The following is a 24582-nucleotide window of genomic DNA, read 5'->3' as shown; positions in this document are numbered from 1 at the left end:
TGTGGGTTTTTTTTTCCCCCTTAAATTTCTCAAAATTTTCTTAAATTATTATTATTTTATTTTATATTTTTCTTAGCACGTTAATAAGACGCGACTTGCTCAGCCGGCGCGGAACCGCCCGCCGGGGCTGCCAGCCTGGAGCAGCCACCGCCGGCTCCGCGGGGGCGGCCGCTGCGCGGCCCCGCACCTCGCCCCGCACCGCGCCCCGCACCGCGCCCCGCACTCCGCGCCCCGCACTCCGCGCCCCGCACCCCGCACCCCGCACCCCACGCCGCACCGTACCCCGCACCCCCCCGCACCCCGCTCTGCACCCCCCACGGCACCGCTCCACACCCCCCACCCCACCACACTGCACCCCGCACCACCCCGCACCCTGCTCCGCACCCCACTCCGCACCCCGCACCCTGCCCCGCACCGCCCCGCGCCCTTATCAGCGCGGCGGGGGCCGCCTCGCTCCGCCCGCAGTGATTTTTCTGTTTGCTCCTAATCTGCCCGTCAGGAGGGGCCAATAAACCTCCCGTCGGTTAAATATTAAAACGGGTTTCCACCCCCCTCCAGGAGGAAATAATGTCCCCTCTCTGCTCCTGGTACAACCCACCCGTGTCCGTGGGGTCCTGCTCCCACAAACACCGCTGCCCAAATTTCCCTCCCAGGGCTCCGCTCATCGCCTGCCCGGGAGGGACCCCCCCCCCAGCCCCAAAGCAAAGGTAGTGCCAGGGGCCAAACCTGGGGCCTTTCTTGCCGCCTCCTCATTTTTGGGTGCACATTTTGGGTGGGGTTCTGTTGTTTTTTTTTCTTTTTCTGGGTGTATGACATGGGGGTGATATTTTTTTCTCTGTCCTGTCAATCGCCACTGAAACCATAAGGGAGAGATAACAGAGAAGAGAAAACTCTCAGAGTGACCTTTGAATCAATTTGAAAAACCTCATTTAACTGATAAGTCTTGAAAGGCCCAGAACTAATTTGAAAATACATCTATTAAAATCTCATTGCCGCTGCCTGCAAGCTGCTGGGAAGGGTGTGCGAGGCGACTTCCCGGGGTTGGAGGAGCTGGGAAAGCAGGTTTAAGCCCTGGTCAACAAAGAGATTCCAGAGCCGCCTGCAAAATGATGGGGCTTAAACCAGGAGAGAAAATAAGAATATTAAAAGAAAATCAGTCTTTCTTCCCTAGCTGGTGGGGAAAAGGGAGATTTACAGCATTTTCCTGCCATAACCAGGCGCGGAGTCTGGGATCGCAGACAGAATATTGGATTTTTTTTTTTATTTTTTTTTTCCCTCCAGAAAACAAATCCAATATTTTCTCATTCTGCTCAGATGCGGTTGCAGGGCCGGGGAGCCTGCGCCTCTAGGAGAGGACAGCCGTCCCCCCCAGGAGTGGCTGCAGGGGAGGCTCTGCCTGTGCTCCCATCACAGGGTTTTCCGCCCGGCTTCCTCGGTGCCACGGAGCAAATTCCAAAACCGGGGACGAACCCGGGCTCTGCCAAAGCGGAGGAAGAGAAGGGATGGTGAAGGCAGAAGACCAGATGCAGGGCCCAGGCGCCTCTTTTCCTGCCCTGGGAACATCCCACCCTGCCCTGGGCATGGCACCTCGCCTCCCCCAGCATCCCTGCAGCATCGCCTGGGTGTAGAGGAATCAGAAATCCCCTACGGAAACCTCCCGGGCACACGGGTCTCCTCGTGCGAAGCCTTTGCAGGGCTCATGGCAGGGTGGCGATGGCTGACTTGCAACACCAACAAAAAAGTAAGAGGAAAAATTAAAAAAAAAAACAAACCCACCAGAGCCTGGCTCGGAAGGGCTGGGGCTTTGCATCTCGGTGGAGATTCGGACCCAACGTGTCCTCCTGCTCCAGACCTTGGGCTGCAGTTTGGGATGCCACTGCCTTAGGACGGGCTGTGTTTCCCGCAGGAATCGCTGCCTCCCTGGCCGCGGCAGAAGCCAGACCAGTTACGTCCCAGCCCCAGCACCTTGTTTTCTTGGGGGGGAAGAATTTTCCCCCTTTGCTGCCTGATTCCCTGAGGTTTCTCAGAAAGGCTCAGGCAGAGGGACCCCGGCACCCCAAGTACAGACGGAGGCATTAGGCAGCTTTGATCTGCCCTCACCCCACATCCACACACCCACATGCGGCTCTGCCCCAGCTCCCTTTTTGGAGCTGAGCTGAAGTGCACAAATCCTGTGGCTCAGCATCAAGCGGAGGCTTCAGTCAACCCGGGATGTGTCCAATCAACCCGGGATGTGCTCTTGGCCATTGCCCTACTCCTGCACAGCACCAAAGGCAGCTGGGGTTAGTCCCTAGTTTTGAAAACTGGCCAAAAAGGGAAGTTGGAGCCAAAATTTTTCTCCTCCAGCCCATCCGTCCTCAGCCAAAAGCAATGGTGGGTGGGTGCAATGGGAGCAATGCAGGTATGCACCGGGGCTGGCGAGGGGCTGGTGAGCAGCCGGCAGTAGGTTTTGGCAGCCGAGTACATTTCTTAGTGGCTCCGTGCAGGACCGTGGCCATCGAGTGGCAAGATTTTGCCGATTAAATGGAAATTCAGAAATCTTGTTAATACCTCAAATGATATAAAGCACCTCCAGCAAGATTTAAACCAAGGCGGGGTTGGACAGGCAAAACAGATGGTGGATTTTTAAAACATTTGGAGTTGTTAAAAAATAGCAAAACAAAAAGGCAACCTGGATTATCTGGTGCTGGAAGGAGGGGGCAGGACATTTAAAAAATAAAGACCCAATATTAAAATTGAGACACATTTGCATGGGGAGGATTTCAAGAATGACTTTGATAACTCTATCTTAACATATATATATATATATATTCTGTTAGGGGTATGCACCGTTGCTCTAAGTCCTGGTGGTTTCTGCAGTGCAAGGTGAGGAGGTCCAAAAATTATTTAAAAGGGATTCAATGGGTTTCAAGGTGTTTCACAGGTGATGAAGTTAAGGCACGGAGAAGGCAATGCTTTGCTGCAGCAAAAGTGGGACTGGAGGTGCCGCATGGTGAGAGGAGGTGCACCCACGTACACCCACGATGGGTGGGATGTGGGCAGAGGTGGTGGGCTGAGATGGGTAGGGCTGCAGCGAGGATGCTCCTATTCCCCAGCCCCATCCCACTGTGGGTACTGACATTTTGCCCCCTTGTTTGGGATCAGTGATGGTCCTTTCCTTCACTTTGTCATCCCCGGGGTTTTGCCTCCAAGCTCTTCACTGCAGGACCTTGTCACTCCAACCAAACCGTACCCTGGTTTCCTCCACGTAGGAGGACTCGGTGTCGCTGTGAGCTGAGAGTGGGGAGCTGCGGGGTGGAATTTGCTGCCTGGCTTCTAACCTGGGGAACAGCAGATGCCACCACTGCTGCCCTGCGTTGAACAATGTCCCCGTTGGGAGACCCAGACCCGCCGTCTTGCCTCGGTTCTGTATCTCTGTGATTGTCCCTCTTCTTTTTCTGTTCCCAAACCCAAGGTATAGAAATCACCAAGCAGGAGTGACCTCTTTGGGGTCCGCGAAACCTTGTCACCCCTGGCAGGCTAGGGGTGGCTTGGCTCTGCCCAGCTTGGGAGAAGGAGCCAGAAAATCCCCGTGCGGGAGCCTGCCGAGGGGAAAGCAGGGACTGGTTTTGGGAAGGCGCTCACTGGGACTGGCCATCATCTCCTTGCTTGCAGAGCAGTGAGGAAAATCCTGATATCTTGACAAAAACAATATGACGGAAAAGCAAAGTGCAGCTTTTTCTGCTGCTGATGGCATGGGCAGCAGTCACCGACCCAGCTCTGCTGAGCCCAGGTGTTGGCAGGAAGAGGCAGCAAGGGGACCAGGGGACTGCTGGTCTCCTACCCAGGTTGGAGGAGAACCGAGGTCTCCTGCTGTTGGCATGAATCCAGGGAGCCTGAAATATTGGGGGCTGGTGGGCTTGGAGTGTGCTGGGATGGCTTGGTGCGTGGCACGGCTCTGCAGGGCACAGCCGGGAGCCCAATGCATCAGGTTTGGCTGTCAGGGACCCTATAAAAACCCGAAGTGGACCAAAATGAGGGGAAACACCTCGTGCCAAAGCGGTCTTCAAAGGGCTGTATAGGTGACGGTCTCCCCAAGGAGCACCCGCAGTGGTGCCCGGCACAGCCAGGGAAGCCGAGAGCCACGGCAAGTGGATCTGGCCACTGGAGATGTCCCAAAGCCTCGTCTCCCCTTCCCACGCCAAGTGCCACCACGCAGCTGAAGGGACAGGATTTGTGACTTAGCCGTGGGTTAACAAGTTGAGCATCCACAAATCCCTCTGTGCCTCAGTTTCCCCACATGTAAGAGTGGGGATGACAGTGCTTTTACAGAGTATGTGAAGACACCAGCAGCTGGTTATTAAAGCCGAGGAACTCAGTGATGCTATGTAAAAGGCCAAACCTATAAGCTGGAAGATGAGCTCCAGCGAGCGATGCCCCTTTGTGGGAGTCATGCTATCCTCGGATGATAAAGAGCAGGTAATGAGCAAACTCTCTCCATTAGGGATAAAATTGCAAATGTATTGGGAGCTGCTGACGGGCGATAGTATCAGGGGCTGACAGAGATATCAACGGCTCTGCTCTGCCGCCGACAAAGGCTGCTCCCACTACAGACCATCGGAGACCCTGGCACTCAGCGCCTGTTGCAGGGCCGGGGAGCGCAGCAGCACGTGGCAGTGACGCCAGTGCCTGCAAGCAGCATCCCATCCCTTGCAATTTCTCCGGAGATCTGTCCCTACTCTTCATTTTTTCCCATCTTCTGAGGGTCCCTCATCTGCCCTGGACCTGGCATCCGCCCAGATAAATTACAACCCGGGATGGAGGATGGATCTCGGTTGGGTTTTGCTCAGTGGTTGCTCAGTGGATGGACCAACGTTTGGCTCAAATGTGTTGCTTGAAAAAATGATGAGGTCGATGCCATGGTGGTTTGTGCTTCCAAAGCTCCCCCTGGGATGGGGGGGGTGTCCCTTCCCCATCTGCCTCCCAACCTGAAAGGGGAGAGGAGGAGGAGGGAGGGTGGGACAGTAGCACAGCGCTGCTGGGCTTTGGAGTCACCCAGAGGGACCCAAGGCTTTAAGAAGAGGCCTCTGGAAATGGATCCATGGATCAATGCTTGCCTTTAGTTCTCTTTTTGGGGCCAAACTTCAGGATTTTGATTTCTCACACGGAAGGCAGTGAACCCCTACCCTGATATTCCCAGGCGATCTCCTGTATGGGGCACTCCTACCAGACCCCCCCAAAGCCACTCAGCCACCTGCCCACACACACAGGCAGCCAGAAGGGGGACCATGCTTGATTTAGGGCATTTAATTTGCTTTCTGTTGCATGTTTGTGGTGAGGTGGGTGTTCGCACATGGGTCTGCGTTGCAGCTGGTTTCAGTTCAGGTGGGTCAGAAATGGGTGAAAGGAGTGAGTCAAAGACGTGGCAAAGGGTGCAGGTATCATAGGATGCTTTCCATGCCAAGAGAAAAAAATAAATTGAAAAATAAGTAATCGAAATCAGGGCATTTATTCAAAATAATGCTGATTTCAAACCAGCTTGTTTTTCTTGGAGAAAATTTGAAAGCATCTCCCCAAAGCTGAAATAGCCTTTTCCACCCCAAATTTATTATTCCCAGCCATTCCTCTGCCTTCAACACCTCCAAGAAAACCCCAAATTATTTATTTGCTTTGATTTTTGGCACCATTGCAAGGTGGTTGCCCTGCCAGTGGGTGCCCGGGGTTGGAGGAGGATCGGCCCTTCTCTCTGTACGAGAAGATGCTGCTTAATCGATACAGGCAGAGCCAGGATCTTCAGCCCCAGGGGTGTCATTACAGCACCGTCATCTCCCCTGGAAAAGGGACCTCGGGGGGGGGCATTTGGTGAATCAGGGGGCTCAGATGTCCCCCTCAGCCTCCTGCTTGGGAGGTTTTCTAGTGGCGTTTATGGAGGGTTTATACTTTCTCTGCATGATGATTTCATTCCAGCCAGCTCCTCTCACCCGTCGCTCTGATGCTCCTGAAGGTGCCAGAGCCCAGCCCGGGTCCCCGGGGGGTGCTGGTGGTGGGAGGGAGCGGCCCCCCAGGCAGCGGCACCATCACCTGGCAGACACCCCTCTTGGCTGCCTCCTGTTCTACAAAAATGGGAGAAAACAGACAGGAAGGAAAAGGGGGACGAGAACGTGGGGAAAACAAAGGGGCTGCTGGGCGTTGGGCTTGGATGGAGCTGTGACACCCGGCTGGGATCCCCTTGCTCCTCTTGTTTCCGTCCCTTTTCTCTTTCTTCTCTTGGTTTTCTTTTTCTCTTTTCCTTTTAATTTTTTGTCTTTTTTCTTCTCTGTTTTTCCTTTTCTTTATTTGTTCTTTTTTCTTCTTTCTTTTTCCTTATCTTTTTTCTTTTCCTTTCCCTTTTCTTTTCTTTTTCTTTTTCTGTTTCTTTTTGTTTCTTTTTCTGTTTCTGTTTTTCTTTTTGTTTCTGTTTTTCTTTTTCTGTTTTTCTTTTTCTGTTTTTCTTTTTGTTTTTTTCTTCTTCTTCTCCCTTTTCTTCTCCTTCTTCTTCTACTCTTCCTTTTCTCTTTTCTCTTTTCTCTTTTCTCTTTTCTCTTTTTCTCTTTTTCCTCCCCCCCCTTCTCTCCTCCTTTCCTTCTCAGCCCATTTTGCCCCCCACAGCCCCTTTCGCAGCCAGCAATGAAATCTGGCCAAGAGAAACCATTCCCTTTAATGAACCCCCCAAACACACACCCCCCCCCATCCAGCCATGCCGTTACATTTCACTCTCCCACCTTTGGGGCAAAGCCCTGGGGATGGGCAGCTTCCACCCAGGGAACAACCCAGCTCCATCAGGATTAATCCCCCCCTCCCACAGCCCGTTTCCCTTCACCTCCCTCCCTGCAAACCTGTCTGTGAGCTCCCTGCCGGTCACGTAGCCATCAAACTGATGTGCCAGCAATATCCAACACGCAGTTAAAGCCACTCGTGGGAGTTTCAATAAAATCGACCAGGCAGGATCAATGGGCTGTGCTGGCCCCGGCCCCAGCCCCACACGGAGCGGCGGGGGGGCAAGAAAAATACCCAGGGCTGTGAAGTGGGGGCGGTGGGAGGGGGGGGAGCTGATTACAAATCCATCCCATACTTGCCGTGATTAATTGCTGCTTTACCAGAAGGAACAGCTCTGCATGGGGGTCATTTTTAAATGTAACGTTGTGGGGGAAGTTTCTCTGCCGTGTTTGGATGGGAGGAAGCAAAAGCCCTTTTCCCGGGGGAGTTTCCCTCCTGGCAGGATGGGGCCGGAGAGGGGCAGAGAGCAGGACCCAGGGGTCAGCGACAGTGGATACAGCCCGGGCTGGTCATTCGCCCCCCCCCAAGCAGTGATTTGGGAGTTGGGAAGGACCCTCCCCAGCCGCTCAGGAGCGTCCCCGGCTGCTTTGGAGCCATGGGGCAGGGGGGGATGCTGAACCCCCGCCAGCCGGGATCGCTGGCGTCCCGGTGCCGGGAGCCTGTCATGGAGCTGGCCGAGCTCCCAGCCAGGGAATCGCTTGATGCTCAGTCACCCAGCGGGGTCCCAGTTTCTGGCTGCTTCTCACCCTAAAACCGCTCCCGGGCCCCGCTGCCGGTCCCCGGGCAGCCCCTTCGTCCCACGCCAGCGGTGAGGGCGTCCAGCCGGGCTTGTGCCTCCGCTCCCGGTGCTCGGGGGGGTCTCGGTCCCTGCCCTGCCCGGCTCGAATTAAAACATCATCCATCGTTACAGCGGCAGCACGTAATCCCTGGCAGATCAGTGCAATTACTGCGGGAAATACCTTGGGAGCTGAACTAATAACGCCAGAGCGGTGTATTAAGAGTCACTGGCTTAGCGCAGGCCGCAGCCTCGCCAGCCCCACGCGTGTGGGGGGGGACGGGGTGAGCCGCCCCGGGGGGGGCAGCGGGTTCCCGGGGGGTGTGTGGTTGTGTGGCCGGGGTGGGAGTGATGGGGAGGGGGTGAGGGGCCGTGGGGCAGCCGTGGGGTTGTTCGTGGGGCGGTGATGGCGTCGTGACTGGGCGGCATGTGGGGCAGCCATGGGGTCGTGACTGGGCGGCACGTGGGGCAGCGATGGGGCAGTGTGTGGGGCAGCAATGGGGCAGCAATGGGGCACTGTGTGAGGCAGCGATGGGGCAGCAATGGGGCACTGTGTGAGGCAGCGATGGGGCAGCGCTGGGACACTGTAGGAGGTGACATGACACCGGGGCAGCCGTGGGGCAGACGGAGATTCGCCGCCTCGCTGCCGGGCCGGAAGGTGCCATTCCCGAGATTTTCGGAGCTGTCTGGCCCCGACGTCCCCCCCCCTCGGGACGCGGGTGGACCGCTCCATCCCGGCGCGCCCCCTGTGTGAACGGTGGCTGGAACGGCCCATCGCGTTGAGCGCGGGGGGGGGGGGGGAATAACCCATCTCCCTCGTGGAGGGGGGCGGCCGCAACGCGCCATTGGGCAGCGGCGGGGGGGGCGGGGCGAGCTGTACCACTGCCACCGCCCCCCCGGGGTGGTGGAAATGCGCGCGTCCATCCGCAGGGGGGCGCCAGCGCGGCGGGGACTGCCCATCGTGTTTTCGGGGGGGGGGCGGAATAAACCATTGCCCGCCGTGCGGGGGGCAGCGCTCCAAAATGGCGGCGGGGCGGTGGAGTGGGGTGGGCTTTGGCGGGTCTCGGCGGCTGCCGGGGCCTTGGGGCTGGGAGTCCGCTCCACTCCACCTCGGCCCCGCCGCCCTCACGGCCCAGCCCGCAGGCAGGTGCTGCCGAGGGCCCTTTGCCCAGGCCAGGGGTGAGGGGGGCCCGGCGTCACCCTGGGCCAGGGCCAGCCTGGTGGGGGAACGCACCCTGAGGGACCAGGCAGGTCCCCTCACGGGGCCCGAGCAGTTGCCCTGTGTCACCCCCCCCGCCCCCAAGCAGCCCTCAACTCCTTCAGAGCAGCAAAACGGGGCTCTGGGCCCTGCCATTGTCCCCAGACCCCTCTTCGGTGCGCGATGACCAGCCTGGGCACGTGCCACCCGCGCTGGCTGCTGCCTCACGACGTGGATGGCTTTGTGCCGGGTGTCAATAGCTGGGAATTGGGTTACGCTGGGAGACGGGCTGTGGCACCTGTTGAGGTCAGGCTGGAAGCCGCTTTGAGCGCACTGGGGCCTTGTGGAGCGGGGCCTGGTGGCAGGGAAGGGCTCAAATCTGGAAGCTCCCTCCTGCGATGAGCTGCTGGACCTAAGGGATAATCTGAGAGCAACCAGTGTCCCTGCTCAGGCCCTCCCACCTGCCTTCAGAGGGTCCCAAACTCTGGTGAAGCAAACCTTGAATGCCCCAACCTGGAGGATTACAGATTTTCCTGTTGTTCACAGCACCACAGAGCAAGAAAGCCAGCAGCCATCCGAGAATTGACTCGGCCAAACCCTAAGGGAGCTGCCCATCTCACACCCGATAAATCCACCTGAGACCAGATTTAATCAGGAAATGCAGAAAACTGTTGTTTTTTTCCCCCCACTGCTTTTCCCCTCTCTCCAGCAAAATGTTCCTTGGCTGATAACGGCTCTGGGGCCTCTCTGGACACCAGCTCTCCACCGAGAGCGGCTCGGGAGCAGCGTGTGCTCTGATGAAATACACTTCATTGATTGCTGAATTCTTCTATTGTCCCCGCTCAGAGAGCCAGATCTGGGAGCTGCTGAAGGCAGCGGGAGTTTGGCAGGAGGAGTCCAACAGGAACAGGCTGAGAGTCACTTAGCAGTAGCCCGTGCTGATGCCAAAGGGAGATCCTCGCTGCTCCTTTCCTGTGCGAAGGAGCAAGGACAGAGGAGGACTGTGCGGGACCCACAGCTGCATGGGTCACAGGGATGTCACTTGCCTCAGATTCCTGGCGCAGTCTCCTTGTCTAGTGTTACTTGTTTCTCCCTGTCATTGTGGCACAAATGGAACCCCAAACTACCTTTTTCCCCCCAGATTCTGCAGCTGGGGCTCTTGCGCCAAAGCCGAGCATGAGCAAGTGTCGCTGACTCCAAGGAAAACTTATTTCAGGGGTTGGAGGGTTTCCAGCCGTGTCCCACCCCCATCCCCGCATCCTCCCTCTCTCCCAGAAGGCAACAACCTTCCCCTGCCGCTGCCATCCCTTGCGGCACTGCCGGCTCCTGCCTGCCACGCTGCCTGACTCCAGCACTTCATTAGCACCAATTTGCTCTCGTCACACTAAGTGGCAATGACTCGGGAGAAGAGTAAGGAGAACAGAGCAGCTGGGAGAACTCCCAGGGCACCTCTGCCCAGCCCTGCCTCACACCAGGCATCTGGTCCCGTCCCGGGCTGTGCTGGCAGCATGAGCACTGAGCAGCTTGTGATGGCAGTGGTCTCCGCCGGGACAATAAGAAGCAGATGATGCTGGTCCAGAAAAAGGCTTAGAAAGGGAGGAAACAGGACAAATGGGGGAAGTGACTTTGCCAGCAGATGTGATGGCAGAGCTGCGGGTTGAGCCCAGTTCACCCGGCTCCGGGGATAGAGCAGAGCAGGGCACCGGGTCTCCCTTTACAAAAGTCTCCAGAAAAGTGAGTTAAAAATCAAACCTCTGCAGCAAGGAAATGCTTTTAACAACAGACCCACGTTTTTAAGTCACCTGAAACTGTTCTGTGTCCATGAGAGGAGTCTGATGCAGCTGGCTCAGGCCAGGGCTGTCTGTGGTGGGGCCGGTAGCAGCTTACCTGGAAAAGACAAGAATAAAAATAGGGCAAACATGGAGGGATGGAGCCAAGCACACCTGCAGCCACCCCAGCTTCTTTGTATCCCTTCACCCGCCCTCAGACCCGACAAACTCATCTGCTTCAGAGCTGGAAAAGCTGAAAATGCTACCCCATGAAAAACCAGACAGAGCTTGAGAAGTGCAGGAGAGGCAAAGTGAGGCATCCCACAGGGCTGGCATCACCACTCTGTTGCACGTTTGGGTAGATCTGCTGGTCTCCTCCAGCCTCTGCCAGTCCCAGCTGAACCCCTGTCTTGGGAGGGACTGTCATCACCTGAGCGGAGGACTGAGGACTTATGCTTTCATTTCCAGTCCCTTCCCTCTGCCTGCCGACCTGCACTGCTCTGAAAGCTGCTGGGCTGCTGGGGAATGGGCCGGGGAGGTCGGTGCAGGCGGCTGGTGATGCCTTGCAGCCCCGTACAGGTTGATTGGAGCTGCTGGCTGGAATGAGTCACCGAAACCCTTCACAAGGGAAGGAAAATGCACCCAGCAACGCAGAGGCAAGCGCTTTGTCTCATCTCATCTCCTTATTTGCAGCATTCAGAGGAAGATTTAATTTGCTGGGCTCGGAGAAGCGGCTCACCCTGCACTGCGCTGGCTGCATACCAATGACCAGGGGCTCTCCCCAGGCCTCGGGACTCATCCTCTGGCAGCTCCCAGGGACGGGAGCAGGGAAGCCTGTCCCCACCGAGGCAGGGCCACGTGGCACAGGGACACGCACGGAGCCAGGAGCTCTGGCCGGACTGTGTCACTCCAGCCCAGCAGGACTGTGAGGCTGCAGCTACGCAGACAAGTCGCAGCTCCTAACCGCATCTCTTGATGGCCTCTGACACACAGTTTTCTGAACCTGCGGGTTTCTAGAGCAGGGCAGTTTTTACTACAGCATGATTCAAAGCTGTCAGAAGCTGTGGCACCACAGGGGTCAAAATCCCCACAGGTTTTGGAGCCCAGAAGGTTTTTTTTTTATCATGTGCTGCTGAAGTCTGGAAGATCGCAGGCATTTGCAGGGATGTGCAGCGCGGGGCAGGCTCTGCCCTGGCATTTGTGTGGTTGACACTGCATCCCCTTTGCCTGTGTGCTCGTTAGTTTTCAGAATCAAATGAGGTTTCAGAAAAAAAAAAAAAGAGGCAGAAAAAAAAGTTGGGGTTTGGGTTTTGGGCACTCTTTCTTCCTGCATTGTCCACTGCTGACTCTCCTGTTAGCACTGAGTCTTCCCAGCTAGAGAAGACCTGAATTTCTGCTGGCGAAGCCTCTTTGTGACAAATCTCTTTGGGCTCTTTTCCTACAATGAAAAGAAAAGTCAAACAAACCTCTTGCAGTTACTAAGTTGCCCCAGCTCTGAGCAACCCAGCTGGCCCAGCTGTGGACCAAAGGATTTCTGTTTTGCAGATGAAATCCCCTGATCTCTGGTCTGGACTCAGCCCCAACTTTCAGGAGCAGATGCCATGAGGTTAATTCAGGTCAGGATCAGACACCGCTCTGCTGTGGAAGGCGCTGGGCTCACCGCAGTTTACTCAGAGCTGCAGCTCTCAAAACCTTCCAGAATATCAGGGCAGGGCCTGAACCAGTAACACCCATTGCACAACCCTACACCCAGCCCCCCGTTCTCTGTGAAAGAGGTTGAGATCCCTCTGCCCCTTCAAGGAGAGGGGGAAACTGAGTCAGCCCAGGGGCTAGACTCCTCTCAAAGGCATGGAGAGAAGCCAGCTTTGCTCAGGGCCATTTCCCACCCGGTGCCTACCAGTGAAAGAGCCTGTCCCACCTCTGCACTGAAGAAATCTGTCCCGAGCTGGCCGACCACATCCAGGTACCCCCTCTCCATCCCTTCCTCCACCTCCCTTTGAGCCCCTAAATGCTCCTCGGTCCCCTTGCACTACTGTGAGCTGATTTGACAGGGAGAAAAAGAGAAAAGCTTGTGGTTTTTTTTTTTTCCCCTAACCTCGCTTACAGCCAGCATGCTGGCTCTGAAAGCCCCTGGCTGTCTTTTGTGATTTCAACAAATCACCAGCACTTAAGCAAAGTGGGCAGAAAATTACAGGTTGTATTGCAAGTGAATGGAGAGGGAGAGCACGCTGGGGCTGAGAAAACAGAGGTTTGCGGGTATAATAGAGAAACCAGTGTCTGGCAGGCTGCGGAAGCCTGCAAAGCCATCAGGTATTAGTTAAATGCTTCTCGGAGTTCATGCTGGGAGGCATAATCGCAGCTTCTGAACAGCAGCCATTTGATTGTCTCTATTATGTCTCTTTAGAAATGATTTGGGAGATATTTTGCTTTGAGCTGTCAAGGTTAAGTCAAGGAAAACGCGCTCCCTCTGACATAAGTCTCCAGGGATGCAGAAACCCTCAGCAGAAATCCTCCGGGGGAAGCAGGTGGGATGCCTCTGCTTTCAGAGGTCTTTCCTCTTGCTTTTGCCCCCGAGGTTCTTCCTTGCCTTTGCTCCCTGTGTTTTTTCTGCAGCCAGATCAGCTACCTTAGGGATGAAATACCGCTAGGGTTGTGTGCCCAGCGTCCCAGGCCCGGACCCAGCTCTGTACCATCACCCCGTCCCACTGCATCTGGCATTCCCTCCTTGTCACTCCTGCACTTGGCTGGTTTCAGCCAAGCCTGGCTGAGCTGTGGGGGTCTCAGAGGTGCAGGTGTTGTGACGTGAGCTGGGGAGAGATGGAGAGAGAAGAGAAAGACCTCCATTGTGGGTGAGCTCAACCCCTTGCTGGCCATCAGAGCATTCCCGCTAGCCACGGGGGACCCTGGTCCTTCTCTCCCGCTGTTGGTCCTGGTACTGCCAGGGTCTCCTGTGCCCTAGGAGGAGCAGGGAGCAGGACAAGGCAGGGAATAAATCCTGTTCTTTGGGCATTTGCTGGGGAGATAATGCAGAAGCAGGGGTGGAAGTGCCCTGAAGCGTGTCCCCATCCCCACAGACTGCGGCCAGGCCCAGTGACCCTGGAGGGACGTGGCTGAAGAACAGCCTTCAGCCTAAGATGAGTCATTTGGAGCTTGGGACTTGGAAAACAGGGATTTTGAAGCACAGAGAAAAACCCTCACCTTATGTTGACCTGTGTGGGAGTTGGAGCCGTGCCGCCGGCTGTCCCCCATCCCTGGCTCCCAAGGCCTGTGGGGACACGGGGACAGCCACCGCCAGCCTGCCTGGGAAAGCAGCACCCGGGGGATGTGGAATAGGAAAAAGATCCTGTGTTGGGGGGTTGATGGCCGCCGTAAATAGATCTGACCAGCGTCACTATTGATTTCTGTTGTGCGGAGCTGTAATTAGATTGAACTGGGTATGAGGGGTATTGGGCTGCGTCAGCAGAAAAAGAAATTAATAAATAAACAAACGAGCACAGGAAATGTGGGATGTGTCCACCGCCGGTGTTGCAGGCCAAAAATAACAGGGGTATCAAGGGGTGCAGAGCAGGGTGTCACCTCTGTCTAAGCAATGGTCGGCACTGGTTTAAATGCTGGATCACAGTTTTACCAGCAAGACCCTGATGGTTAGTGTTTGCCTCGGAGCTTTGAGTTATTAATGGGTGACTGGTTTGTAATAATTACTCCTAAAAATTGAATGGAGGGGTTGGAATGTGAGTTCAAAAAGCTGAAACACTGAGTTTCAGGCTGGCTGTCCAGCACCACTGGTGGGAATGGGTGCCAGCAGGCAGGAGAGCGAGAGAACAACCTGGATCCCAGTGGCTTTGCTAGGGTTACAGCTGGGTCAGCACATCACCCCGCATGTCCCATGGATGTATTTACACATACCTACACACATTTGTATGTACCTGGTGTATATATGGTAGAGAGACGTAGTTTAAGTGCTATCCACGCAGAGCAAAGGCCATGCTCACAGGATGCGTGCGAGGTACCCACCATCGACCCGAGGTCCCACCCGCGCCACTGGCATGGGGCCGGAGCCGAGCATGCTGGGGGGACGCCGGGAGGGTACACGGCGGGCGGGCGAGGGGTCTAGAAGGGCAAAGATGCGCTGCTCCGAATGTGCACGTACGGGGTGGGGGGGACTTTTTCTGTTTGTTGTTTGGTTTGGGGGGAGTTTGGGGGGTCGTTTGTTTTTTTTTTAATTCATGTCTGGAAAAAAGTCAAATTTTCTATAAAGGCTTTTTTTGTTTGTTCTTTTTGCAAGCATCTGATGGTCATAGGGTAGGTTTCCACTAAACCATTCTCTGCTGGCTGTTTGAGTAAGATACCCCTGGGACAGCACCACCAGGGCTCAGACTGTCCCATGCCCCTAAGGACGGTGGTTTGCAGCCAAACCTGCTGGTGGGGGTGGGAGAAGGGGAGGGGAAGACTCTCCACTAACCACCTTTATCAGGGACAGCTGATTTTGGCTGAATGTGGTTGGTTGAGCCAAGCTTGATGCCTCCTGTCCTCTGCCCCAGCAGGAGCAGAATAGATGGCTCCCACCATCCGCATGGGGCCAGGGCAAGGACCGAGCCCAGCAACCAGGGAAATAAGGCTAAATTTGTTGGATAAATTAGCTGTTTCACTGAGTTCTAGATTTCCCCAGCTTCGGGTGGAAGGGGTGGATATCATCCTTCTCTGTTAGTTCAAGGTGATGTAAAGAGGACTTGTAGTGCAGGCCAGCTGAAGAAAAAACAGAGGAAGACCTTGCTTGTTCTGTAGTGAGGAAGAAGTGACTTCAGACATCCTCCTGTTACTCCTAGGCTACGCGGCTGCTTGCCCTTTTACTCAGCCTGGCCGTGAAGGTGTGTTTCTATAGCAGGCAGGTGATTAACCTGAGGGAAATACCTGTCCCATGGACCCCAGATGCCATCCCATTGCTGTGGCAGTGGCTTTCAGCCTTGGCCTCTGGCCCCTCCAAGGTCTGTGCACCAGGTGGAAGAGACTCCTGGAAGTGCCTGAGAGAAGCAAGTTGAAATCTGTCATCGAACAACATTCTGACAACGAATGTCTTGAAGGACCTGTGCCCTCCTTGCAAAATCCTTTGGCAAATCCGAACCAAGAAATACCAAAGGCTGAAAACTGCTGCTGTTTGGGGCAAGAGGGGCTTTCCTCGAAAAGCCCACAGTTTCCTGACTCTTATGAGCTTTCCAGAAGGAAACAGTGTGTCCCCAACCTTGGAGGGCCAGATCCATGCCCTGCCTTGCCTATGGGCATCTCATGCTCCTGCAGTGCTGCACATGTCTGGCCAAGTCCTGAGCCAGCGAAGTCCCTGTGCACCCTCAACAGCTTCCAGGTCATCCCTGCTTTGTGTAGGAACTGGACCAGCAACCTCCACCAGCCTCAGTTATTCTATAATTTTCTAGAAAAGTATCATAGCAAAGGGCTCCTTTTCTCACCCCTTCCACCGGCAGTGTGCTTAATACTCCTGCAATTAAAATTCATGTATTTACCAAAAGGTGTGTACTCACCTCCCTCCCTCCCTTGCACTTAGCGTGGTGGTGTCGGGGGAATTCCTGGCTCCCAGCAGCTCATCCCTGTGTGACAGCACCTCTGTCCTCACCTACCACTCGAGCCAAATCTGTAGGGGAGGCTTTTAGTTTGGTGCTGGCTCAACCTGACACACGTGCCAAAGTTTCTGGTAGCAAAGACATGCAGGGGAGACAATTTCCTGGAGCTTCAGGTGGCTCAGGCTGTTCTCCAGCCTCCAGAGGCAGGAAAACCCCTTCCCAGAGCAGGTGGAACCACAAATGGTCCTTCCAGGCTGTCTGCTGTGGGATGTGGTTGTTGCAGACCGGCCTTTTCACAACGTCCCTGTCCCTGGCTCTTCCCTGTGTTTCGGAAGTGACAGCTGGACGTGATGGCCAAGGGACACCGGTTCCCTGAGTCCTCCAGTGAGATCCACAGAGGTGATGAGGAGGTGAGGGAGACCATGCCAGAGTGCAGCAAGGGAGGGAGGCTGGTGGATGACCCCCAAAATTTAGGGATGGAGCAGGTCCCAATAGCCAGGCTGTGGGAGCAGAGTCAGCCCAGGAGTTTCCTCTGTCTCTAGTCCCAAGGTCAGCTGGAGATGCCGAGACTTGAGCTTTTCCTGGGCATCTGAAGAGGTGATGGGCTTCACCCAGGCTTTTCTTGTACTGATGTCGTAAGAGGCTATCGTCCCATCTCAGCAGACGCTCAGGAGGCACAGGGAGGAAGAGGAGGGAGGTAGCTTAGGAGTGGTGGGCAACAAGCCAGCAGGTTTACTGGAGGGAAGGGCCTGGTTTTTGGGAGGCAGCCAGGCAACCTGCAAGTGGGCCAGGGTGGTGAGCACCAATTAATGGCCCTATTCTTTCTTTTGAACATCTAGCTTGCAAACGCAAAGAGCAAGAGCAGCAGAAAGACAGGAGCCTGCAGCCCAAGAAGCAGCGGCTGGTCTTCACGGACCTCCAGCGCCGCACCCTGATCGCCATCTTCAAGGAGAACAAGCGCCCATCCAAGGAGATGCAGATGACCATCTCGCAGCAGCTGGGCTTGGAGCTCAACACCGTCAGCAACTTCTTCATGAATGCCCGCCGGCGGTGTATGAACCGCTGGCAGGAGGAGCCAGGCACCAACCCCGGAGTCCCCTCTTCTTCTACAAGCACTTTCTCCAAAGCATGATGTCCCCTAGCCCTCCCTGCCCCTTCCCGGACATCCTCCTCATGACAAAGCCAACCCCAGACTCACACTCATGCCCCGAGCCAACCGGGGTGGGTGCTTTTGGATGCTGCGAGTCCATCAGCCTCCCAAACCCTCAGCCGGGCGTCACCCCTGGATGTGCGCCTTGTGCCGCATCCTGCTGCCACGTCCTCCCAGCTCATGGAGCAGGGAAAGGGTTTGCAACCAGGTCAGCTCTGTCCCCAGGAGGGCTTGGAGGAAACCCCTGTGGAGCGAGGGATGATGTGGGATGGAGGGAGAGGGTGAGGTGCTGTTTGGAAGCACGCCTGGTCCTCGGGGACCACAGAACCATGTCTTCATATGCCCACCAGGGTCTTTGGAGAGCGGGGCACCCCCTGGCCACCCCCCCCCCGCCTCGATCTCTGCCACAGCCACTCTTACAGCTCCCACAGTGGAGGGGTAAAGGTGGGGGAGGTACAAGAGGTCGAGTCATGGGGCTGGGCTCTGGCACAACCGCACTGAACCAGGGCCAAACCCCCCATGGTTCAAAGGGGGACGAGCAGGGAAAGTGCTCGCCGTGTGCCTGGAGGGTGACCAGGCTCCTGCCAGGTCTCTGGCTGCTGAAGCTTTTTCTCACCCTGAGGTACAGCGGCATTCCCCAAGGCAGCCCGACCCTCTCTGCCATTGACACACGGGCATTTCTCTCCCTTGAAGGTTTTGAAAACCTGGTCGAGAGCATTCCTGTAGCCCCAGTCTCCTCCATGGGCATCTTCCTCCATCCCCCCCCACGGACACCCCCAAGAGCACCCCCCCCCCCCACCCCCCCCCATGCACACATGCACCCCGACCCACGAGAGCACTCATCCCCGGATCCCTCCCAGAGAAACTCCGTGGCAAAGGAGACACCTTGCTGTGGCTGCCCGCCTCCATGCACCCGAGCATCCCCCAGCACCACGGCTGGAGGGGGACCACGGCTGCACCGCGTCGCCTGGCGCCCAAGCAGGTCAAAGAAGCACATTTTAGCTACAGAAATCGGGTATTTAAAAATAATAATTGTTTGAAAGGAGACGGGAGGAGAGACTTGGAGCGAAGGATCTGATCTTTTCTGGTGACTGGCTTCACCATTCACCACTGGATTTCTGGTTCACTTTTCAGTTGAGGAATGGACACAGACAAAGCAGATTTGTTGGCTTTGTGTCTCGCCCCATCCACCCCTCGACACACACTATTGCCCCCTCCCGTACCCCCTCTTCATCTCTGTTACCAAAGAAATTACAAAACCAAAAACCCAACAACAAAAAAATTCCCTCCTGGGAACCAACGTCAGTGTACGGTGAGAAAAGAAAAATCCGAGGGATCTGGTGGCGAAATCCAGCCCTGGGTGTGAGAAGGGGGAAAACTCCCCAACGAGATTGAAAGGGAAAAAACCAACCCAAAAAAAGGAATAACAACAGAAACCACAAGCAAACAAGCTCAACGCAAATACCGGCAACTTACCAAAAGACGCCAGATTTTTTTTTTTTGTGCCAATTAACAACCTGCCTTAAAACGCGAATTTCTGGAGCAATGGTACTAGCTTCAAAACGATCGTTTCCTCCAAGCTCCCGATGGTGACTTGTGCCATATAAAAAGCAATCACGAGGCCAAACCCTTACAATCAGCCCTTGTCCCAGCCGCCCTGTGGGCTCCTTGCCAGCCTGGGGTGTCTTCGGGAGGAGCAGGAGGTGCCGCCAGGGACAGGGAAGGGCTGGGAGAGGCTTGGGGATGGAGGGGGAGGCAAGGTCCCCTCCTTCCCCCACCACTTGGGGAAAAAAAAAAATCCTCCAAACACAACCATCAACCAAAAAAAAAAAAGGGACACTATTGAATTTATGCGGGTAAAATAGTACCATCTGTGTTCTAGCGCTATGGTTTCTTCGATTCACTTTACTTTGAGAGTGATCTGTTGTGTAACAGGAAGGCACCTTGTTGAAAAGAAGGAAAAAAGGAAAAAAAAAGTGTATGTGTTCACCAAAAAAACCCAAAAAAAGCACCCCAAAAAAAGAGGAAAGAAAGGACAAAAGAATGAAAGAGAGAAAGAAAAAACCCCTGCACACGAAGCCCTGACTGGCTGTGGTCACCGGCGGGGTTAGAGGACGTCTTTAACCAAAGAGCTCCTGGGGTAGGTGGGCGGTGGAGGGGTTGGGGGTGTCAGACTGGACACGGTCACACCAAACTAAACCAATTTATTGCTGGAAAGAGAGGGTGGGAGAGAGGGATGGGGAGAGGGAAGGAGTGGGAAGGGGCAGCTGCTGCAATGTATTTTGCCAACCACAACCCAAAAACTAATGGCAAAGCGAATCTCATCCCCCCAGGACCCCGCTGCCCGCCACTGATTTTTTCCCCTAACGTTGTTTCTTCTTGTCTTGTCGTGACGTGGTGACGATGGTGGTGGATTCCTGAACCCCATCGAGTAGTATTCAAGGGCTGAAAAGCCAGGAAGGGGGCCTTGGTTTGGGAAGTGAAAAACACACAGGAAAAAAAATGGGAAAAAAAGGAAAAGAAAGAAAAAGAAAAAAAAAGAAAAGAAAAAAAAAAAGAGTAAATGCCACAGGCCCTCAAGGATGCAAAGACATTTCTAGTGAGAACCCGAGAATAAAGGCTACCTCACTTGAGTTTTCAATTTTTGTGATTTGAAAATCACGTCTGATACCAAAGATTTTGTTGCCTTGTCTGGTCTGTGCTGGAAACGCCACTTTCCCTGCTCCCCGCGGACGGGCCAGCCGAGAGTCCCCCACCCCGGCCAAGAGCCCCTCGCCGCCCCCAGCCCCCCCCCAGCCCTGTCGAGTCCCCAGAGAGCGAGGGAGAAGGCAAGCGAGCGACTCCGGGATGGCAGCGTGGTAGATGAGTGCCTTTTTCTTGTACCAAAGGTGTGTGGCCATTTCTTTGCTCCTCTGCTTTGATCCTAAAGACTCACTATTACCTCAGCTCTCCAAAGGGATGGATTCTGGCAACTCTTGTAGTCTTTGGGTGTTGGGATGAAGGAAAGAAACCCAACCCTTGTTCTAATTGAAGAGAAAGCATCCCCCTTGCCGCCCGCTGCGGGAAAGGTGCTGGTTCCTCGGCGTGTCCCCTCTCTCAGATGTCCCTGTGTCCCCCAACCTGGCATGGTCCCCAGGGTCCCTCCATCCAGCCCTTCTTGCCCTAGGAGCACTGACCTGGTGTCCAGGTTCCTTCTCGCAGGGCATCGCTCCTGGGGAAAGGTTTTGCTCCATGTCCTTCACCACCCCAGCTTGGTGCTGGGACCCTACAGAAGCCCACAAGATGAAGACATGGGTTTCATCACAGGGGTGTTTCCTCCTCGCTCAGCTCGGACTTGGGCTTCGGTTTCCCTTTTTGGTAGCACAGGGAGGGTTCTTGGCATTTCTGTCTGGAAAGATGAAGGCAGGAGCGGTGGAAAGCCTCACCCCGGGCTTTCTCCAAACCCCTCCTTTAGGGAACGGTTTGGAGCTGTGAAACCTTTCAGCAGGAACTGTTTCCAAGTCCCCCAAAGGGCATTTTTGGCTCACTGGGGGAGATGGGCACAGCCGAGTCTGCTCCACTCCACCGCTCACCCTTAGCAAAAGGCAATGGGAGGACCTGCCAGAGAAGATGCTCTTCCACAGCAATCTCCAGAATGTCTAATTTAGGGAAATCTTGAGTTGAATTGTACCTACTTGGTTCAGGCTCTGGCCGAGGTGGCTCCTTTTGAGTTGGACCAAACTTGCCCAGGGCCAACCCCCCTGATGACAGCAAGCCTGGCCAGGACCCCCGTAGGGTCCTCCATCCCGCTGGGCAACCTGACAGAGCAGGTCAGAGCATCCCCGACCCCACCACCTCCCCATCTCCTCGTTCCCCCTCCACACTATTGCCTTGGCCAGATCTTGCCCGACCCCATGGCCGTGCCACCCCGCTTCTACCTGATACCCACATGGCTTGTGATACCAAAGACGTTCTCTATGCAGGAGAAAGCCTTCTTTTCCACCCAGCACAGACCTTACAAGCCTTTGACAATGTTCTCTGAAATACCTCAAAATATTTAATGTATAGTTTATGTGATAAAAAAAAAAAAAAATTACTTAGCTAGTTTTTGGAATTTGTGACTTGAAGCTTTATACTGTTAAATTATAATTTTGCAGAAGACGGCATGTTCTTATTTCTTTGACGCGTTCAATGGGAGACATATTGAATGTTAAGGAAATGAAAGCTGGATAGTTTCACGATTTAAAAAAAAAGAGAGAGAAAGAGAGAGAGAAAGAGAGAGAGAAAGATTAAAAAAAGGACCCTTGGAGTTTACAGATTTCATATTTAAACAAGTCCTTTTAAAAAAAAAAGAAAAAAAAGAAAAACTAATAATGATGATGATACCTTTGCGTTCGGATGTGTTACTTTTCTCTGAGTCATGTCGTACAAGAGTATTTATTATATGTGTTCTGTGTTCAAATGTAATTTAAAGAAGACAAAAAAAAAAGACAAAAAAAAGACAAGATGAGAATTTGATTTATGCATGAAAAAAATATACTCTTTCTTGAAGTAATGTAATAATTATTCGGGGAGGGGTGGTCGGGTGGGAGCGGGAGGGGACAAACTGTGCTTTTTTTGTCCACGAGTTTTCAGTTGATGAGGACTTCTCTGCATGGATCACGTTTTTTTCCAACTCATGCAACCACGGGAGAGTTGTTGTTTATCCCCTCGGTTTCTTCCTTTGCCTCTTTTTTTCCTTTCCTCACCCTGAAAATCGCGTCACAGCAACGCAGGGAGGCAGGGGGCTGCTCGGAGGATCCCCAGGGAGGACAGGGCGCACAGTGTGGCCCCGTGCCCAGCAAACAGGGTAAGGGTTATCTGGGGCACGGGACACCAGTGTGCACACCCACGTGTCCCACCCGCCACCATGGGGTCTGGCTCCTCGCCGTGCTTTGGGTTTCGTTTTTTGGTTTTTTGTTTTTTCTTTATCCAGCTCTGTGGGTCAAATCCCAAGTGCAGACGAGAGGAGAGACAATCAACTGCCACAACCTGAGCCGGCAAAGCCGCGGGGCTCCTCGTGTGCTCTGAGACAAGGGAAACGACCCCCAGGCACCCCAAACCTCCCCCTGGGGCTGAGACCTTTCCAGGTGATGCTCCCAAGTCCCCGTCCTTTGAGGTGACCTCACAGACCTGCCTCTGCCTTTGCCCTGCGTGGAAAGAGGTGCTGAAGATGGTGCTGCATCAATGCCCAAATGGACCCAGGGATGGACTGGAGTGACCCATTTCTGAGGTTTTTCTCCCCAGGGATGTGGTTTGGGTCAGAGATACCACCCAGCACACAGTGTCTGCCCCTGCCAGGCTTTCGTGTGCCACCCAGCCTGGCTCTTACCCTGCACGGGGGCACCCGCTATGGTTGAAGGGGTAAGAAGAGTCCAGCCAGTGGAGAAGGTCCTGGAGGACCCCAGCCCACTAACAGGTCCCAGGGGATTTTGGAAGGTCTCCCTGCCTGCCCTAGACAGCCAGGGAGCTTTCTGCAAATGTCCAGAGAGCCCCCCCTGAACAGCGCTGCATCCCCTGCTCCTTCCTCCCCCTGCTGCTCCTCCTCTCCTTGCTTAAAGACGGGAGGAGAGTAGCAGTAAGGAGTCATGTCTTTGGAGGTCAGGAAGGTGATGGGGGCTCGGAGGAGGCAGTGGTACCTACTTCTTTCTGCTTCCCTACCATTACCAGAGCATTTACCTTAAAATGCTGATTCCTTAGCCCTCTCCATCCTCTTCACCACTCCATCCTTTGCCTCCGTCACTAGAGATGGCCCCAAAGCTCAGCCCACTGCGAGGAGAGAGATCTCAGCTTCTTTGGGCCCCACCAAAGTGGCCCCCAAAAGCAAAGTAGGGGTTTTTTTAAATCTGCATCTCTTGTCTAATGCAGTGTCCCTGCGGCCTTTGCCTTCTTCACGGCCAGCACTGAGATGCTCAGTACCAGGTGGTGGTGGGAGACATGGGACCCACTGACCAAGGACCTGGGTTTTAGGAAGAGATGTTTATTCCAGCAGCACCATTCATCTACTAACCAACCCTCCTGTCCTCCGGGGAGCTCTGCATCTCTGCCACGTCCCATTTCCTCCTACCGAGACCTTTTCTAGCATGACAAGCTTGGTGCTTGGAGGCCAAGACCTCGTTTCCAACTGCAAGGTCTCACCAGGCTTGGATGCAACCCACAGTTCACAAGTCCTTGGACCTTACAGAGACCAGCTGGTTTCCATCATGGGGCATGAACCAAGTGGCTTGGGAAACCCCAGAGAAGCCAAGAGCCAAGCACTGTCCCCTGTCCTTTAGCCCACCAGGACTTGCTGGATCAACCGCTGGCAGGCTGAGCCCTGCGCCACACCGGATCTGGCCATGCCTGCTGCCCACATCAACCAAAATGCCTTGAGGAGCAACTTGCCACAATACCAAAGATTTTTTTTTTCCCTGCAGGTAATGACAATCCAAGCTCTGTCCTAAAGACAATTCTCTTGACCAGGGTTGCCCCCAAAGGGTGTTTTTGTGCTGTGGGGAGCAGGAGCAAAACTGGGGCCCCAGGGGCGCCTCTGAGGATAATGGAGAGCAGATGGTCAGAGGGTGAGGACGAGGAGTGGACCCAGGATCTCCCACTGAGATCTGCTGGTTCAGCCTGGCCACTATGTCCTACTTCAATTGTGGAAGTTTTCAGGGATTTGGGTCATTTCTTGATGCTCCCCCAGGCACTCCAGTTCTACCTTGGGTGGAAGTTTTCCACCGATGGCTTTTGTGCCTTGAAAACCCACCATCAGCAGCGGGGCAGTGCTGTCCCCGTCCCGCCGGGTGAACAGGAGGAGCATGGGCTCCTGGAGACACCTGGCTGGGTTTTAGCCATTGTCACCCCGCTATGGCACAGCCAGAGACGAGATTTTCCTGCTCTAACGGTGGCTCCGCTGATGGGACATGGACACAGAGTGGGCCAGGACCTGGCATTTCTCTGTGCTGAGAAATGGCTTTGCAAAAAAAAAAAATCACCACTCGTCCCTTTTCCTGAGCACCCGAAGTCTGGGTGGGGAAGACGATCGGCTCCTTGTTACCTCTCTCCCTAGCCCACTTTGGGCACCGTGAAGAAGCCACTGGGCCGGGTTGGCTGCCGGCACCGTGCCGGCCGGCCGCCCTCATCACCGCCACGCATCCCCAGCATTAAATTGGCTCCTTTTCCCTTGTCTCAGAGGACACCCGCAGCTGAGGCGGTGCTGGCAGCCAGCAATGGGGCTGGACCTGCAGATGCTGCCGTGCAGAATCAGGTTCCTCTTGTGTCTTTGTTTGGGGTTTTTAAAGAGAGGAAATTAAAACTGCAAAGAA

General features: G+C 54.7%; 1 protein-coding gene across 1 annotated transcript in view; it reads left to right on the top strand.

Annotated features, from left to right (window-relative positions):
- The window catches only part of ONECUT3 (one cut homeobox 3), a 23153-nt gene extending 5791 nt beyond the window's left edge, over nt 1-17362 (top strand). The window contains 2 exon segments of the mRNA XM_052802188.1: nt 1150-1174; nt 16950-17362. Of these exon segments, the coding sequence (XP_052658148.1) occupies nt 1150-1174; nt 16950-17242 (318 nt within the window). The 3' untranslated portion in view covers nt 17243-17362.
- Nucleotides 17363-24582: the final 7220 nt, after the last annotated feature.

This window comes from Harpia harpyja, chromosome 11 (genome assembly GCF_026419915.1).
Source record: "Harpia harpyja isolate bHarHar1 chromosome 11, bHarHar1 primary haplotype, whole genome shotgun sequence".
Taxonomy (NCBI): Eukaryota; Metazoa; Chordata; class Aves; order Accipitriformes; family Accipitridae; genus Harpia; species Harpia harpyja.
The sequence above is the reverse complement of the archived record's forward strand: the minus strand, read 5'-3'. Positions and strand labels throughout refer to the sequence as shown.